At 42.2% G+C, this 19740-nt stretch overlaps 2 protein-coding genes across 5 annotated transcripts in view; one reads left to right on the forward strand and one right to left on the reverse strand.

The window, feature by feature from the left end:
* Positions 1-14952, reverse strand: part of smoc1 (SPARC related modular calcium binding 1) — a gene marked incomplete at its 5' end in the record, with an annotated part of 38059 nt that extends 23107 nt beyond the window's left edge. For all 4 annotated transcript variants that reach the window (XM_079286661.1, XM_079286660.1, XM_079286659.1 and 1 more), the window contains 4 exons: positions 21-133; positions 1913-1996; positions 2562-2727; positions 14851-14952. In XM_079286661.1, coding sequence (XP_079142787.1) covers positions 21-133; positions 1913-1996; positions 2562-2727; positions 14851-14952 — 465 coding nt within the window. The remainder of the gene's footprint in view (positions 1-20; positions 134-1912; positions 1997-2561; positions 2728-14850) is intronic.
* Positions 1-19740, forward strand: part of ccdc177 (coiled-coil domain containing 177) — a 28957-nt gene that overhangs the window by 196 nt on the left and 9021 nt on the right. The gene's annotated exons all lie outside the window — the stretch shown is intronic.

Consider the following 19740-nt stretch of genomic DNA (forward strand, 5'->3'; position numbering starts at 1 on the left):
GTGGAGGTAGCGAGACAGACCTGCGCAAATGTTCCATCCTCGTTGCATTCTGGGATAAACATGGACTCTTGAGGTCTCCTGGCTTGTTCCAAAGCCTGGTTCCTCTCAACGCGACACTTGGACTGACCTGCATCTGTAACAGATTAACAGGACAGCCCGCTCTCACACACTGCATACAAACACCACTGCTGTTGTGTTTTCACTGAATCGACAACACCCCGTTCACACCTTGGGAGGAGCTGGCCAGTGCGACCACAGTTTACTACTGTTGGCCACTGCGCGCCGGCTGATGTTTGAGTGCCTTGCTCAAGGACACATTTTTGATAGACATAAAGTGACAGGAGCATTATTTATTCACTCATTTTAAATTCTCCGTCCAAACCGCATTGTTCGTGCTGAGGAGTGCGTCATGGACTCCACACTGATATTCAGAAATGTCAGTGGAAACTGAGTGACCGACTGTGTTCCTGCTCTCAGGGGACGCCGATGGAAGTGGCTGAAAGGTCAGAGACTGTGAAGTGGTCTCCACGCCAGCTGGTCGCTGGTTCAAAATCCCGTCAGTAACTACTGTTTATATTGCACTCGCAGCTCCTGTAGAGTTGAGCTTCATGTTCAACTGTTCGTGTGTACACGCTCACACCGGGGAGCTGACCGCTGCGACCGCAGCCCTCCACTTTTGGCAAACATTCTCCCCGCATAAATAAATGTTTAAAAAAAAATGTGTGTCTGGACCTGAAAGGAGACAGACATGTTGTCTCCTCCAGAGTCAAAGACTGACAGAGCCAGAACTGGCTGATGAAGTCACCGAAAAGGACAGACGTGGTTTCACAAATTTAAAAGCGTGGACTTTGACTGAGAGTACATTCAGTCTTACTTTAGAAAGACGCTTGTTAAACTTTGTGGCGCTTGTGTCGTTTAGAGAACAAGCTAAATCAGTCCAATGTCCTACGGAAGACCTCAATAAATCATTTAAATAAGTCTGTGCTTTTAAGTTGTGACAAGACAGAAACAACCGAACATCTAAAGGTTTGTTTCTTTATTTATTTCTGTTGTAAGGAGAGCTTGATTGGCTGCCAATCACATACTACATAACCTGGGTGAAGAAAACCTTCACTTTATAATCACTTTGTGTTTGAATAATGAGCCGTTTCTTGATGATTGACAGCTAAATAATGAACAAGCAGGTCTGCCTGTTGTAACAGGCGTAGCTATGTGTTTGTAGTCACATTGATCAGTTGTGTTTTTAATCTGAATCTCACGCACACCTCAGCAGGCGTTCGTCAGGCATTTGTTCATGAGCTGCCTGCCTAAATAAAGCAACAGTTTCACGACAACAAAACAGGCCTGCCGCGGCTACAAAGACTGTGAGCTTTGCCCAGCTCTCCTTTCCTTGGCACACCGCTGTTATTATGAAACAGAACCATGTATTAGCATACAGAGAGAACAAAATTCACTCCAAACATGGATTTGGTGGGAATGCCGTTTTCCTAATGGACAGTGGGGCTGAAAAAAAAAAAGAAAAGGGAGGAAATGCCAGGTTCCAACCTTGACTCTAGACCTATCAATCTCTGCTGCTGTTGAGTGGCTGGCATCCAGGAACTGAGGAAGTGTGTGATCCTGGTCTGTGAAGACTTACACGCCTACAGAGAGGCGGAAAATGAAAGACATCTTCAGTTCAGTTCCACTTTAGACATCTCCTCTTCAGGTCTACTTTTCTGTCTTGGTGCGTTCACTCAAAGCTGCAGCAGCTTTCGTCTCAAGTAAACCAGTGCGTCGCTTTCTAAGTTTACAACAGTCTCAGATTTAGTGCTGGCTTCAAGTCTTTGCTACAGAGGACAGTCTTACCATTGGAGCTCCATCTCCTCGTTTGTAGTCCTGGTGACCAGATTCAAAAGGTGTTTAGTGGCCTTACCTTTGAGCTCCAGGTCTCTTGTCTCAGATGTGGAAGTTGGTGCCGGAGCCGCCGGCAACTGATCGATTTTCACCCAATTTTTACCTGAAACACAGAAAAGTCACTTGAAGCTTTGTGGGGTCTTGGCATGGTTAAGGGATGCTAGCATGCAACTGGCCACTGTGTTGTACGTCAAACCAATATTTGTCGGCAGTTTTTCTTAGGAACCTTTCCGTTGGCCGTAGAGGCAGGAGCAGGCAATATGGCGTTATAATAAGTAGTTATCCATCATTCACCCCTAATTGGAATCCTCTCTTCCATTCATCGCAGTATGTTTGGTAAAAGACTGAATTATATATTTTATCTTTCCAAGTTATATTACTGTCGAGTAGTGATGCAGTTGTCGGCACAGAGTGTTTAGAAAATCCTTGTTAGTGCATTCATGGAAACTCCAGTGAATAAGACTTCCAGTGCCAGCTGCTGACATGAATTGTGTGGAAATAAGACAATGTGCAAACTTGCACGTCATGTTAATAGTTTCTGGCATTAAAAAGTCACAGATGACTCACAAATCTGAGTTTCCTTGAATGCACCCTGACAAATTACTCCATCTGCGGCTAGATCGTCTTGATGCGCCGGCATCGAGTGAAAACCAGAGTTCAATCCTCACCTCGACACCGGCCGCGGTGTGCCAGTGTCAGTGTTTTATCTTTGCAGCGCGCCCTCTGCAGTTCACAGCCGGTCTCATAGCTCCGGCCGTCCGAGCCGCACACCGGCTTCCCCTGCGTCCGAGAGCAGATGACCCCGCAGTGACTGTCCCTGTCTCCGATCAGCCACTGCAATGAGAAACACTCACTTCAGCTTTCACATAACACAACAGTTGCGTCTGAAAGATATTGAGCTGTTTCCAAACAGAACTGCTTTCCTTTTGGCTCCGTTACGTTCTTTCTAGTTTCACCGTGTTTGAACAAAGGCTGCATTCAGCTGAATCTGAGATTATGCCAAACTAACGTACAAATTGGACACATGGGTCACTTGCCCATTTTGCTCAAAACATTTCTTTCCTCCTCAAGCACTTGACGGCCGCTGCCTTTCTTTGTTTCGGCTACTGTAACAAGGGTGTGAGTGGCTCTGCTCTGAAGCTCAGCCTGGAGGCTAGTTTATCGAATTGATCTTTGGCTGAAGACAGTTTGAACCTTGATTAAGTTTCAAAGGAGCCAAAGCACATTCAGAGCAATGGGCGTCCTTCTCCCTCTCTCCCCGGGTCTTTACTCATGATCTATTCGTGAGTCGGCTCTACTCTGCCGTTGGAAGTCGGCCTTCTCTCTGACAGCAGCAATGGGTCTTGGCTTTGCGGCTGCCCTTAAATATATTTCAGGTCTAAAGGATTTCAGGGGAGCACAAACTTTACCAGGAAGATGGAGTTGTGGGTCAGCGAGGAGAGAGAGTAGGTGTGTCGTGAGGAGAACCAGAATCCTCTGCAGTGAAATGTGTCCCAGCAGCGTACCTGAGCCAACTCTTTGAAATAACACCAGGAGCTCTTGATTACTTCTTCATTTCTCGCATGTAATGATTCAACTGTGTGGGCTGCTCAAACACCAAAAAAGAAAATAATTGAACAATTCTCAAGTAGGGACGTGCATGTGAAAACCGTTCTCAAATGCAGCTTTGACCCGAGGTCTCTCAAAGCGATCAGCATGGTGTCGGTTCCTGATCTCATTAGGGGCAGGTATGATGGAAAATAAAACGCAGCCCGGAACAAAAGGCACAGTTTCTATCCTTCACTTGCCAACTCCTATCAGACGATCTTTTCAAAGCGATCCACAGTACAAATGCGTGTGTGCAGCTTGCATGTATACAAGCACAACTTTAATTCTCCCCCCCCCCCCCTCATCCCAATGCCCCTCTTTATTTTGAATAACATCAAAATTGTTGCTTGGAGACAGATTTTCTCCAAACATATAAAGAGCAATCAGACGGACCTGAACAAAGTGTAGATGGTAACGAAGCTCAACCACTGATGTCATGAATGAGCTGGTGTACAACTGGATCTCATATACAAACGAATCACCAGGAGTCTTCATCTCGCTGCTCTAAACGGATTAACCGCATGCCGGTGTATTTTGACTCTGTCAATGCAGCACTGTGCGCCCATTTATGCCTTTGCGTTGGTATTGTTATTATAAAAAGGCTCCAGAAGCCGTCACAGCCATCCTGTCTGAATTCTTTGCTCCTCGAACCATTCTGCTCCGTAGCGACTGCCAATAACATCATACTTTTAAGTATCCGCCAGTGACTCTGTTCTTCTGGACAATTTGACTGTCACAGATCAGTGGACACTTGCACTAATCACCTATAATCTGCTCATTACTGAAGGAGTTCAGCTCAACACTGTGTCGTACACAAAAAAAATAAATAAAACAATGCATGTTGCATACTATAAATAAGCAAAACTAAATTTCGATTTTTAAGAAAAGAAACAACGTAAAAGGACTCCACAGCCATGCTCAACACTGAATGCTAAGCTATCATGTCTATGATGTCCACCATCTAACGCTGACATGCTAACATTTGGTAATTAAACTTAACACAAAGTTAGTTTTTCAGGTATTTGGTATTGGACAAATTCAAATGTTGACTTGCTGGTGACGCTATATTTGTAGTCGGGGCAAAACCAAAGTCATTATAACGCATCTTGAGAGGAACATAAATGTCTGTCTTTTTGCAATTCATCCATTTACTGTTGAGATATTCTCAAAGCCACAAATGTGAACCGCATTGTGGCATGAAACGTCAGGCAATCACCAGAGTCCTTCTAATACATCCTCTGGGGAACATGAACATCTGTTGAGATATTTTAGTTCAACCCTTAAACCTCTGGTATGGCTAACAAATGATGCAGACTCCCTCAGCCACAGTGGCAGCACACTCTTACCACTTGAATTTTATATTCTTTGTCACATTCTGGCTAAAATGTCTCTCTATGATGACCTGGAAGTGTCACAGGAGTTTAAACTTGTTTGAGCACAAATTACAAATCCAAAATGTGGTGGAAGTAGACGAGACGCAGGTCAGAAAATAATCATTTGTGTTTTTTTTTACTTTACGGTTACCAGAGAGTATCTGCCAGCGCTGACGGCTGTGACGGTCATGGACATTCTTTTCTAAATCCCAGCAAAGTCCAAAATTCATGAGGTGAAAAATCTGCCAACTGGTGAGCTAATATCACCTGTGTTCAATGCAAATTAATTGGTTTGGATCATGTTTCATATTAGTGAAGATTTTGGCACTTTTTCAAGCTTGTTTTAGTCCTGAAACAGATGAAGACCTATCGGAAAGAATGTCGAATCATTTCACCCCATAGGCCATGTTTTTACAATTAAATATGACATTAGATAGACTGGTTGGGAAGTGTTTTTGCCGTAGAGAAATTAGTATTGTGTCTGTCAGCTCAGGCAGGTACTTTATCTGCAAAGAGCAAAGAAAGAGATTCGACTTTTCCTGAAATAGAAAAAGACACTGGAGCTTCAGTATCTTCCAGATAAAATCAGGAGATGAGGTAACCGGGTGGTCCAGAGTTAAAATAAAAAGTGTCCTGAAAATACTGTAGAGGATTACAGGTTTTTATCTCCACATAAAACAATATGTCTGTTAGAATATCCAAGTTCTGAGCAGAGAGCGACTCGTTCGGCTGCTTTAACTCCTCCATTGAAATGCTTCTCATAAATTGAAACATGAAAAAACTTGTATAACAAGGTGAAAGGATATTTAAACAAACGAGAATAATACTTCAGATGACACAAATCCAACTCGCCTCTCCAGAACAAGCCAGACAGTTAAATGAGATTTCAGTTTTGGCATTGAAGCGCAGTAGAAAATCTCTCGTCTGACAGCTCAGAGTAACAGTAAATCATGATGTGCCTCTTTATGAGAAAGTGCAGACAGAGAGGAAAACATAGCACATCGTTTCATTTTTAACTTGCGCATCCTCCTCTTGGCTTTGGTGAAGGACGGGAACAATTCAGTAGTCGGAAAAAAAACGTGCATCAGTTTTTTCCTCCCTAGAATAAAGTAGCATGTGGCTAGAAGCAAGCAGTCACACGTTCCCCTCACAGCAGTGTGTATGGAAAGCAGTTTGTCTGCGTGATGAACTTTCAAAATGTGTATCAGTATACAAAGCAAGCTGTTCTTAAAAAAGTGATTTATCCGGCCACTCATCCAGGTTAAGAGCCGCAGCGACTGGCCCCTGCCCACGGACTGACCCGTCCTCCCCATCCCTGACTCACAGCCTTAATGGATTCAACCACTCTACCTCCTCTGTCATAATAAAACATTAAATCAAAGATTTTGAGACGACATTGTCCAGTAAGTGGAAATAAACACTCCCACCAAGTCTCCCACACGTAGTCATTTCTTAGTCATACTGTCCCACCCACAGACTCGTCTCCCGTAAAGGTGAAACCCGAAACTCAGAAAAGGTTTCCCAATTTACAGTTGGAGGTTCTGTTACTTGAGTCGAAGATTTAAAACAAACAATGAATGCATGCTTGAGGGTACATGAATACTGATAGGACCATTTTGACTTCTTTATTCAGCTTTTAAGGTGAAGCTGGTGGCTGTCGTTCGAAGTCTCGTTTACTCCGATATGTGCACATTAGACCATTGGAATTTATTGAGTTGTTAATTATTTAAAGACAAGTAACTTTGCTGAAAGTTAGGTTGAAATAAAAACTATTTCTTGGGGTAAAAACACAAATCGTTTTTACAGTCTTTCTTTCCTATGGATTAAACAAACTGGACATAAAGAGTTAATTAGTGAGCTTTAGAGGCGCTCGGTAATGCTTTTACCTTTGGACAGAGCCAAGCTAGCAGTTTCCCCCGCTTTCCAGTCTTTATGCTAAGCTAACAGGTTGTAGCTTCATATCTAACAGACAGGGAGAGGTGTTGATCATCACATCAAGCTATCGTCGGGAAAGTGGATAAGCGTGTTTGTCAGTGGAACTATTCCTGCTAATGACAACTGTTCAGTTACTGATGAAATTCATACAAGCTGCTGTGTAATGCACTCTCTGTAACCCTTAATTGCTTGTGCGTAACCCTACTTGCCAAAGAACTGTTTCAGATTATAACAGCCGAGGCAAAAACCTCTAAATGAATGAGAGAATCTGATCTTCTGACTCAGACTCTGCACTGTATCCCTGCCACTGCTCAGGTCGGATGAAGTCTCACAACAGTCTCTACGACGCCACAGCTTTACATGACTTCCTCACTACAATAAATGTGCACGTGGTTCACATTTCAATCCTGCCAAAATAAAGTTCACCCATACCAGCGGTGAATGACACTGAGCCTGGATCACATGGTATCTGAAAAACAACTGTTAACCCGCGAGGATCAACCAGAGGAGTGCGGTTTGTCTTTTAGTACCACGCAAAGACGTTCGTAGGCAATCAGCAAAGCATTTGACAGCATTCATACGCTTTCTGTGGTTCCTACTTTACCAAATACTATCTGAATTGTCCTGATGTGGTAAACCCCACCCATCTGGTGGCTTAAGGAGGTTAAAACAAATACGAGTTATTTTCAGTTACTGGGTCTGTTTGACGGCAATCAGCTGCTACAGTGTTAGCTCGGATTATGGGACCTGGCATAATCTCCTGAGGCAAAACAGCCCCTCATGTTAGGCCAATAATGGCTGGGGTTGAGACCCGCCCGGCGTCCCATAATCAAAACCAAACAAACACATCTAAATTAAACAGACTAACATGTAACAGGAGCTTTTGCTGGATCTGTTGAGGAACACGCGCTGCTCGAAATAACATTAATTACCTAAAGCTGTGGGGAGAAGTTCGCTCATGCTCCCTTCCTGCAGATCGTTACGCAACAGGCAGCACATCAAAGATTTACGGAGGACCGCCGTAGATTAATCTCACTTTAACAGCTGCTCAGAGACCCTTTCTTTAATTCACAAGTAGAAAAAGAAGAAATGTATTTTTTAGAGAGACAGCTTAACTAGAAATCCCCAAACATTGTGAGTACATGACATCCTGGACACCCAGGAACCAAAGAGATGAAGTCAAAGATGAGCTGACCCTAAACCTAAAACACCAGGGAAGTTACTAGTTTAGTACCAATATCTTGACCAGGAAACAATGAGCACTGAGATTCTCACATTTAACAAGCCAAACTCCCCCTACACACACACACACACACAATCTCACACACACATCTCAGCCAGAAGCACACTGAGCCCTGAGCTTTCTCTGCACCACTCATAAAATAAGTGAAATGCAACCCCCATTGTGCAACAGTTACAGCATAAACAAAGTGGTCTTTTTTTTTCTTCTTTTTTTTACCGTCGCTGGCAGCGAATCTACTCCAGCCTGAGCGTCAGCAGTGGAACAAGAACAAAGAATATGATTATAAAATGATTCTTTTTATACATGCATGCTTAAAGGGCTGACAGGGGAAAAAGCAGGCCGGAACAAAGGCAGTCAATAAACAAATCTGTGGATTACGTCTCCTACAGTAAATGCAACAAAGTAAAACTTTCCAACTGGCTCATTGTGTGTAGGGTCGAGCGAATTTCTTTGGACTGATTTTTTTTATTATAAAAACACACATATAACACAATATAACCAGTAGGTCCCTTTTTCGCCTTTATTACACGTGTCAACCTTTTTTTTAGTCGGGAATAAGCTTGCTGTAATTTAGTTGAGCAACATGTTACCTGATTTATATCCACGGAAAAGGGTTTGCATGCACAGACGGAGATCGGCTACAAACAATGCAACAACACCAACTCATACATACATAACTGGTCATCTAATGCATCTCTGTGTCATCAATCAACAGGCGTTTTGGCATTCCCTCACGAGCCAACAAGTGGATTACTGAAATGGCAGAAAAGGAGAATAAAAGTGAGTCAACCACAGAGGAAAGAAGCCAATGAAAGTTGTCCACCAAAGTCTGGGCTAATTGTATACTGTGCTTTTAACGGGCCACGGTAAACACTTTTGTCCGATAATTAGCATTTTGTTTTTGTTTTCATGCTGTTTTCATTAACACACTTTACTTGAAAAAACAAAGTCGAGAAAATAAAAAAGGAATCTATGGAAAGTTGCTCACTTCTTCTCCATCCTCTTTTTCCTTTTAAAATTCTAATTGGGTTTTGTCTTGAAAAACAATGTTCAAAGTAACCCTTTAAAACCCTTAAAACCAAGTTGTAGCATGTCGTGAGCGCTAACGGAGCTGAACAACGTTGACATCGGAGGTGCAAAGTGTGTGGGACTTGTGCTGAAGACATTAAAGTGTCGTCCCCTATTTCTTTTAATTCGATATTTATGTAATTACTGTCATGTTTTAGCAGGTTACGTAGTTCTAAAGTTTTGTTTTCTTTCATCTCTCCCACCGGACTGAATCGACAAATAAATGTAGGATGCAAAGAAATCGGATTTGGCTTTTTAATACTATTAAATACTATTCATTCCTTGTTTGTCATTTAGTCTATCTGGCAATGCGAAAATCCATCTGCATTGATGATTTCTACCACATTAACATGGTCAAATGCAGTCCTACACAGTTTTACTCTCTTTTAGCTCCGTTTTTGGTCTCCACCAACTCCTAAAGGAAATATCTGACTCTTAAACTGGTAAATGCTCCACTATGTTCACCAGCTAGTTGCCGAATGTGTCCGTTTGCTGAGCTGATAGCATCCAGCTGTTGCATCTGGAAACAACGCTGATGAGATCAGTGAACCAAAACAGTAAAGTTGTGGGTCTGAAAACCAAAACCATAAGCTGAAAGACACTAAAACACTGCGTAAAGCGCAAGGGATTTGCAGAGTTGGGTGATAGTTATCTGTGGCTTTATCACTTGGAACGGCTCTTGTTCACACAGTGATTTGATTTATTGTTTTCATTTTATCAGCTTTAATGTCTTCCTATGGTTATTAAATCAGATTTCCTTTTTAGATGATGTTCAGAAGATTAAATATGACATAAATGAGAAGCATGACTTCCTTATTTTTCTTTTTGAGGTGGTGTAAAGCAATCAAAATGAAAGTGTGAGTGAAGGGGCAGAGGGAGGTGTTCCTCCTTTTCGGAAATTACACTAAATCTGATTAACAGCATTCCTTGTTTGTCACTAATGCTACATCCTGGCTACAGAACAGTCGGCTGTCTCTGCAGTTCCCAGGGTGTGTGTGTGTGTGTCCGTCACACATTTCAATAGATTTTGCCATCATTGCGTACTTTGACCGAGACCACACACTCGCTCGTATCAAAGGAAACGATTAAATGTGTGTGGGATAAGAGGCTAATCTGCTGAGCTACTTTGAGAGGAAAAAGGAAGTGTTTCTGCCGTCCTGATAATCTGAAGGATTACAGAGAGCTGTAACTCTTTTAACAGGCAGCCTTCCCCTCAAACTAAAACTGGAGCATGTCACCAACAGAGCAAATTTACATCGAGCAAGTTCCCATAGTGGACTAGACAATTCTGTAAAAGCAAACTCATAAACCACAACTATCAGGAGGATCTGCAGGGGGAAATGCTGAGGGAAGTTGTGATGATCTGTGCATGAAGCTCACTGGACTGAAATCAAAGAGCAGGACGTTGACTGCATTTCACTGCACTGATTAGAAAGACCCGAAATTGAGCATGAAATGCGTTCCCTGATTATGCAGTTGTCAGAGGGAATCGACATATGTAAGCAATTTGATTGGTCGCTGGTTGAGCAGATGAAAAGTGAGGAAATATCCAAAGACAGTGAGCTTTAGGGGCGTCCCCGACTAAGAATTGACATAGTGGAATCTTTTTTTGTACTCATTGATACCCTTCTGTTTAAGCTCTATTTATCTGTAGAAATATAGTAAATAGAACTTTTGGTCCTAATTCCATTTTCCGCAACCCATGAGAAGCTACAGGTCAGTCAAGGGGAGAAGCAAGCTGCAAACAGCTGTTACATGTGCGGACTGTAGAAAAGCTAGCCTCTGATAGTGTTAGCTCCTATGTGAGTGCTCTGGGTGATAAATGTATAGGTCTAATCATTGACTCTGAAATAGCCATGTTGTTAGTTATGTATGATAAATTATCCTTAACCACATTTTCCCGTCACCAGCACGATTCAACTGTGCGATTGGCAGTCGAGTGAGGCTGAGCGCAGCACTGACATCTGGAGGATAAACCATTTTGATTTTGCACACTACATTTGCGTCGCTAAAGCACCAACCTCAGACCGAAATGTCATTTGTTTTACACAAGATTTTAAATATCAATTGCCATATTCACATAATTTGCTGTAGATATTCTTAATCCAACAAGGATTTATTCTAACCCCAACCCTTCTGAGCGAGGCAAGCGGCGTTACCTCAGTCTTTGAGAGGGAGGAGTGAGCTGAGGGGTATTCAGTTGCTTGCAATCTGTAACCACACCGCTAGATGTTCCTACACGCTGTCCCTTCAAGCCAAAGCTATGCACAAGAATCCCCACAAGCTCCCCAGAGGAAGAATCCATCATCTATTCAAAAACACAAGTTTTAAGTGAGAACAGCAAGGTTCTGAGAACCGAAAAATATGTCTGCTGTTGTGTCCGTTTTCAAAATCACACCACTAAACAACAAAAGAAGCCAAAACCACAAGCTTCGTCACCAGTAACAGTTGTTACGGGATTTTCCCTTTAAGCGCCTAATCAGAAACTGCTGCTGAACAGAAAGTCAGGACGAAGTTTAATCTGAAAGGTTTGTATTTCATGACTCCTCACAGAAGACGACGATGCCAAACTATGACCTTATCGCTTTGCCAAGAATGTTTTTCCCCATAAAGGCTAAATGGTGAAATGTGCACAGCACGTCAGCGTGATTATGGCCGACAGCTCTTCTTCTGTGCATCTCAGTGGTTTGATTGTTAGGATACAACCGTCTCACTCTGCCCCCTTGAAACGGTCTCTCCCCATTGGACGATTTGGACACTACCCACTTAATAAGACACGCATATGCTCCAATGCAATATAAAGTTTTATATTCACCTTCTATGGTCATGCGTACTTCGTATAAATAAAGACATCTCCAATCTGTTACATCCAGCGTCCAACACAACTTCATTGCATCTCAGATGAAAAAATGTCAACACATTCTGTTTATTTATTTTTTTTATTCTACACTTTTTTCTGTCTTTTTTCCATCTTCAGTTCCAGATTTCTTCTTTTCCCAAAATGCGCATTGACAGAGATGTGAACTCTGTGCTCTTTTCTTTTAAGTGTCAGAGAAAACACAAGTTCTATGAGCTTTTCCAGTTGCGTAAATGCATTGTACTCAGCAGTGCTTTTCTGCAATTCTTTTCTCTTGTATGGTTTCTCCACATCATTCCACCTTTAAATATGAAAATGCCTGTTAATATATCTGATGTTTTCAAATCATTTTTTCTCACTTAAAGAGTCTAGTTCCTGACTTCCATTCCTTTGAGCACTGTCAGCATAATTAAGTCATTGGCTGAACATGCAACAATCACACACAGACACCTGCACCCATACGCTGCATGCATCAACACACACACACACACACACACACATGCAGACCACTCACACCTGTGCTGTGATCTACCTCACACCAATAAAAAGGCTTTCCTGCTTTCCCAAGCTGGAGGTATGTACTCTTGGCTGCGTCGCCGCTCGAGCTCTTTGTTTGTTTTTTAATGAGTTTATGATTCTTCACTGATGCCGTCACCAAAGGATGCAGGTCGACGGCTCATCGCATCCCATCCCCGGCGCTAACAGGTTGATTTGATGAGGGAGATTGAAAGATGGGTAAGAGTGGACGCCGGCCCCATTTGTTAGGCCTAATTCCTGATTACCCCCCCCCCCCCCCCTTGGGAAACCGATTCCCTGAAGTGAAAACCATTTAGAGGAAACAAGACTTTGCCTTATGCAGAGACTGTGTTCCTATATCACCATAGGAAGATGTGTGATCCCCACCCTGAACCATCATCACACATCCTTATCATCTGAGCGGTGAAAAGTTCAAATTGTCAAATGCGTTGTTGGTGTCCCAATCACTCCTATTGAAATGTTGGACGTTTGCACTTATTGCATCATGGAGCCTCCGGGGACATGAGGAAAGAGCAGTGCTACGCGGTGAAGTTAGCGCAGGCTTTCGCCCCTGATATCAACGTGGAAAGTGGGGGTGTGAATTATGGTATTACGGCAGCTGTGAGCAATGTTGAAAGTATCTGCTGTGGTGTGAGTGGGGGTGTGCAGCAGGCCGAGTGGGACTGGATTGGCCCAGGAGGAGGATGATGTGGAGAGAGAGTTTCATTTTTTTGGGGGGGGAGATGGAGATGCTACGATTGCTCACCGAACCGCTGTGAAGTTTTCAGCGTTTTATTCTGCCGAAAAGTTTTTGTCTCTAAAGCGTCAGCTTTTCAAATTGACATCACCCTCTATTTTGGACTTTGAAAGTTTCCCGGCCTGCAGAGGAGCCTGAAATCCTCTTCACTAAAGTTTGAACAGAAAGTAGAAGCGGTTTTGGAAAATTTCAGTTCAGATATATCACCTTTCTTCTGATTTCCTAAACACCGAGCACTTGTTGTAGTATCCCCTGTGGCTAACCAAAGATCTGTCAGCTGAATCAGATGCAATATATATACAGCAAACTCCGAACTCACTCGTGTGACCGTAAAACCAGTCACTCCACTCTCATGTTTTACATTATTTGGGCAGTAGGAAAACAATGATCTGGTGGGTAGCAAAGAAGTGATTACGGAAAGTATAATTCACTACGACTCTTTCCACAGAGCCGCATTGACCACTGTGTCCCGTGTAGGGAGGGAGGGAGGGGTTCAAAGACATTGTGAAATAGGTCCAATATGTGACTGTTACATATTCACCCACCCCTCGAACCACAAATATTACTCTGCATCTGTGAGCTGAAACAATGCTGTTCTCCATCACTTCTTTCCCTCTCCGCTTGGCCAGTGCCACAGGTATTTGTTTAAAAGAAACTGCAACAAAAGGGGGAACAAATAAAGCAGTGTGTGAGAGAGAGAGAGACAGAAAGGGGAGAGAGTTTTAAAAAAGAGATGGAGGGACATGACGGTGACAAAGATCTGTCCTAGAAAAGTAGAAGGGATACGAGCAGAGATGCTGTGGTCCATATCTTTAAAAACTGTTTTTTTTTCATGTCTTACACTCTGATTGCAGTACTTTAAACAGAGATCAGGACTCAGTTCTTCCTCTGGTGACTAAAAGAGAGAATAAGTCTCAAAATTGCAGCCATCAGCAGCCAAAATGTCTTTTTCTGGAGGAGTAAGGCAGCTTATAACCATGTAACCCAGTGAATAGACTACACTTAAGAATAATAAAGAATTTATTCCAAAAATAAATACAACATAGGCCTTGAAAAGTCTTGAATGTTGATGAAAAAGCTGCATTGTAAACATTACTTATCATTTATTGCAGCAGCAGGCTTTATTTACTTGACAAGATAATCAGTAATAAACATTATTTAATTCGTATTTTGGCTGAATTTATTTATGTTTCACCTTCCAAAACATGTTATTTCGAGTCTGTTTTGAAAGTCCTTGATTCTGTTGACTTTATTGATTACTTTGTGGGCTCCTTTCTAAAAGGAAACGCTGTTATGAACAGTCTCACGTGAACTGCACAATACACCTCTGCACTAGATTTCCGATAATATTCATACATACGTCTATAGATTGCATTTTAAACATCTGCGGATTGCCTGAATTCCAGTAAATTGAACAAAGCGATTAATCATTCCGTAAAAAGCACGATGACACTTTTTAAATATTCTGTTGAAGGTGAAACATTTATGTGTATTCTGATAAACTACGGCTTATAGTCGCACAGTATGACATTTGGCACACAGTGTGTTTCGTCACGTCACTTTTAACCGGAGTACTGTCCGACAGTATGTCTTCAAAAGAGACACTCAGGTATGCACTCACCCGCGAGCCCGGCTTCTGTGCGGAGACTTGAGGCAGGTAGCAGAGGAGCAGAGGCGCCCAAAAGCGAGAAAAGGTGAAGAGAAGCAAACTTGACAATAACATCGTTGATGGTCGGTGAGCTGCAGGTAGTCTCCGTCACACTGATGATCAACAGGTCCAAAAAACACAACACTCCTTCACGCACTCCAATCTACTTTCCTTCTAGTTATTTCCGTTTTGTCTACTTCTCCAATAACTGATCACATAGTGCCGCGCGTGGGATGAGAAATCATGACTCGGCGGTGATCATGGTCATCGGGTTTGTTTTGTTTTTTTATCCACTGCGGGAGGATCAGCTGTTCATCACGGGCGGCTTCCGCAGGTTGAGTCGCGCTTGTATCCATTGCGGCTTCATTTAAAACGCAAAGGAGGGAGAAGCAGCGCTGACTGACACCCACAACCGTCCAATAGCAGCGAGGGACGGCGTCCGAAAGCCACGCCCACCTTTACGCTGGTCCAAGATTAACTCTCCACGGAGGAGAAAGGCGCTGCTGTGGTCAGTCAGTCAGGAGAAGCAGCAGCTGCAGGGACACTCAGTGTATTATCATCGGTCTTTGAGAGCAGGAACAATGGCCGAGCAATTGTGAAGTCAAATTTTAGGTTCTCATCCCCATTCAGAGACATATAATGCTCAGAGAGATATAATGCTCTATAATAGCCGAGTATCCTGCTGCCGTGACATTTAGCCTGTGTACTTGGGTTACAATAGAAAACATCTATTGAGGAAAGTCAATAGCTGTCACAAGCACCGCAGGGTGGGGTGTGTGTGTGTGTGTGTGTGTGTGTGTGTGTGTGTGTGTGTGTGTGTGTGTGTGTGTGTGTGTGTGTGTGTGTGTGTGTGTGTGTGTGTGTGTGTGTGTGTGTGTGTGTGTGTGTGTGTGTGTGTGTGTGTGTGTGTTGAAAGGATGGGGATTCAGAGGTTGGTTGGGCAAAAACGTCTGTTTGTGACACTTAATCCCAAGTTATTGTTCGTGGTTTAACTTGTTTTTAAGAGGAAACCTTATTATTTTGAAGAGGTTGGTGGCTGATCACTGTAAAGAAAGCAGCAGTAATATATATTAATAATAATAATTGCCTAAATTCATGCAAAATACAACCGTACATAATAAATATGTTTGCAGTTGAAAAATACCAAAGTAATGATACACTTCCTGCCCTTTTATTAGCGACAGCTAGACAATCGAATGCAACCTACAACCTCTCCGCCACAAATACCTTTTACAAAGCTTTAAAGTATTCACTTTCTGTGAAACTTTCCGAGAGTTAACTCGATTATCTTCAAACCTCTGAGATTGTACTTGGTGCTGGTGTTTTATTGGCCTATATTGAGAAAACATCAGCAACCCTTCTCAATATAATGCTGTCCAGTTTAACAACACCCTCGAAACATATAGTTCAATTAAGACCTCTGACAATGTCAATCAAAAGTGAACATATCGTTTATGGCTTAGCTGGTGTATTGGATTGCATTATAATTGACAGGTGTACCTAATAAAGTGGCCTCTGAGTGTATATTTCAATAAAACAGATGTAAGTACATCTAAAATATTCAAATGTGTAATAAATGCATTTTTATTTTTACTATACTGACAAATATGGTGTATTTGTATATAACTCTGTATTTGCATTTCATGCAATTTAATATTTTTAATTTTTGGGGAGAACTATTGCACTTTTTACTCCACTCACTGAATTTACTTTCCAATTGGATTCCAGTTTAAGATTTTACACGTCAATCACATGATGATCTTTTAAAATATGACTCACTTTTAAGAATTAAACCAACCAATATAATGCAAAATAGTTATAATCGACAATAATAAATGAACATTTCTCTCTATTATGGGTTATTTGACTTGTGTTACTTCAAGTTCTATTTTCTGATAACACTTTCAACTTTTACTGAAGTGACCTTTTCGATTTCAGACTTTTACTTGTAATTGAGTATTTTCATATTGCAGTATTGGTACTTTTACATCAGTAAAGTATCTGAATACGTCTCCAACACTGATCTTATTGCACTGATGTCCATCCTGACTGGAACATAAACAACCTTAAATGGACTCATAAAACTGGCTCCACACTGTAGTCGTTGCTCCCACGTCTTCTTTCTCTCTGCGTGCTCTCTTTCTCCATCTTTTCTCTTTCAGATAAATTGTGTGGCCCATTGAGAGCGAGCTAAAAAAGGAGGATGAGAGACCGAAGAGGGTGAGCGAGGGAAGCCGAGTGTTGAGTGCAGGTGGCCGGCTTCAGAAACTGGGCTTTTAAGAGCTGAAAAGGGCCATCCGGTCACCCTTTGCTGGAATGGGTGACCCCCCCTCAAATCCCCTTCCCTCAGTCTTTGTCCCTATAGATATTTTTTAATTGTTGGCGATGACAGTTCAGCGGCTTTTTGAGTGCCTCAGTGAAGAACCTTGTAATTAGAGCTATTGAGCTGCTGGAATTGGCACAATTAGGGTCAGCATTAACGATTTCTGTGAGCACCGGGCGGTTTCAGGAGGACTATTTTCTCAGGGAGGATGGAGAGAATTTGTGAAGAGGGTCAGGCCTCTGAAAAAGGAAGTTGGACATAAAGGAGAGGAAAAATAGAGGCCTCAACGAACTGGAGACAGTGAAAAGTCTGGATTCTTCTTTATCGGACCACCGCAGAGACTCAGCAAAGCGCCCGAGTAGTATCATCATCAGAGCTGTGAGAGGTTGGACACGCCTCACTCGGGTGCTGTTTCTCACCCCGGGGGCATCGTCTTCCCCTCCCTTCCTCTCTGCTCTGTGCCAGCCGGTCCACTCGTAACCTGGTGTGAGTGTAGAAATGCTGTGGGAGGTGAAGAGGAGGAGTAGAGGGGGGGGGGGGGGGGACAGGAGTGTCTCTTGGAATGTTAACGAGATCAGTTTATATCTGCTCTTCCCTCTCGCTTCAGCCCCCCTAACAAAGAAGACAGAGTTTTCTGGGGTGTAAAGCTGTTGTAGGGAAAGCATGGCTCTACACTTTGATTCTGTTGTCATTTGGCCGAGCATGAATGAAAACCTCTCACAACAAAAACAAAAAAGGAATGAATGGGCATGCTGAAATGAAATGCATTTCCCAATTACTGCAGCCCCCCCCAGCCGCTGTCCCCCCGCCAGCTTACACCAACTACATACGGCCGAAAATTAGCAGGTGTCTGGAGACACAGAAACAGACGGAGCAGGACAGAGGCCACCCAGAGATCTGACGGGGGGGGGGGGGGGGGGGGGGGCACAGATGTTCAACCATGATGTCACATGTACGAAAAGTTAGACACACACACACACACACACACGCACACACAGAGTTCAGACGCGGTATGCTTAATGTCGTGGGTAAAAGTTGCAACATTTAACGAGTTAGTTGTCCCATTAGATTTTACAGGTATTCACAGTTTCATACTGTGAAACAAACACTTTTCAAAGTAAAAGCTCCTTTTTACATTTTTCCGGTGTTTTAGTCGCTTCTCGTTGTTGATCATTTCATCATTTTTATTTTTATGAGTATTTATATTTTGTGCAACTTTATACTTCAACCACATGTTTTACTGGGAAATATTGTACTTTTTACTTTTCACTACATTTATTTTACATCTGTATGTATGAGTTACTTCACGAAATGTCTGACATACACACACGGTATAATAAACTCTTTGAAATGAAACTTTGCATTAAACCATGATGGAAAGTAACAAATACATGAACATACATTTTGTTTTAATTTTGACCGGACTACCTTAATTTGACACGTCAGATTAAATATTGAATTATTAATATTCAACATTTAAAAGCAACTATTACCTTATCTCTTAATATTTTTAAAGAATAATAACTTAACAGTTTTCTACAAGATAACAATATCTGAAAAGACCCACTTTGCATAAAACATAGTTTTTCAGCATACTAATACTTCCGTTAATACTTCGACCACCGGAGTCGTTCAGTATTGAAGTACTTGCACTCCATGTTATGAGACTTTGTACTTCTACTCCTTTACATTTCAGAGCGAAATATTGTCGATTTTCTCCAATCAATTTTCTGAGACTTTCTGCTGCTTTTTTAAATATATTTTTTTACATGCAAAACATAAGTTTATAAAATATGTTGTTCATTGAACTACCTAAAGTATATCTCCACTGTCACCAGCCTTTACGTTAATGCAACTCAATTACTGCATCAATGATCCAGGAATATAATATCAATAATAACACTCTGAAAGGGGCCATTTTGCATAATGAGTACTTTGAATTTTGAACATTTTCTCTGATGATGCTTCTATACTTTTACCTTTAGTAAATGTTTATTTCTTGTTACCAAAGTACTGATGTGCACACGTCTTCCTCTACAGTTCCCTGTTAACGGTCTGTGCGTATGACGGCTCTAGTGAAGTTAATGTTGTCAAACATGAGCGCTGAATGAAAGACGGGGACGGGGGTTGGTGGTGCGCTGTGGAAAAACCGGAGGTCAGATAGAAAGCCCACTCCTTTTAAAGGGTCATCTGGATTTCATTTAATAAATTCCACATATTTTACATGTACTGGCCGCAATTTTCATTAGCTCCTGAAGACGAGGAGCTGCAGATAGCCCTCGGCTGGCCAACAGGTCTGGACAGCAGCTACCTGGCCTCTTATTACCCTCTTCAAACACACACTCGCACGTAAACGCACACACACACACACACTGAGGCTGATGTAGCAGCATGCCTAGTGACGGAAACGCACGGCAACAAATAAATAAGCCCCACAAAGCCAAATTAACTGTGACATTAATCAGAGATTCAAGGGATTTTTACAGAGTGAGAGAATGAAAGAGAAAATGGCAACAGAGTGCAAAGGGTGTGAAAAGGGC

Source organism: Melanostigma gelatinosum (genome assembly GCF_949748355.1).
Source record: "Melanostigma gelatinosum genome assembly, chromosome: 16".
NCBI lineage: Eukaryota > Metazoa > Chordata > Actinopteri > Perciformes > Zoarcidae > Melanostigma > Melanostigma gelatinosum.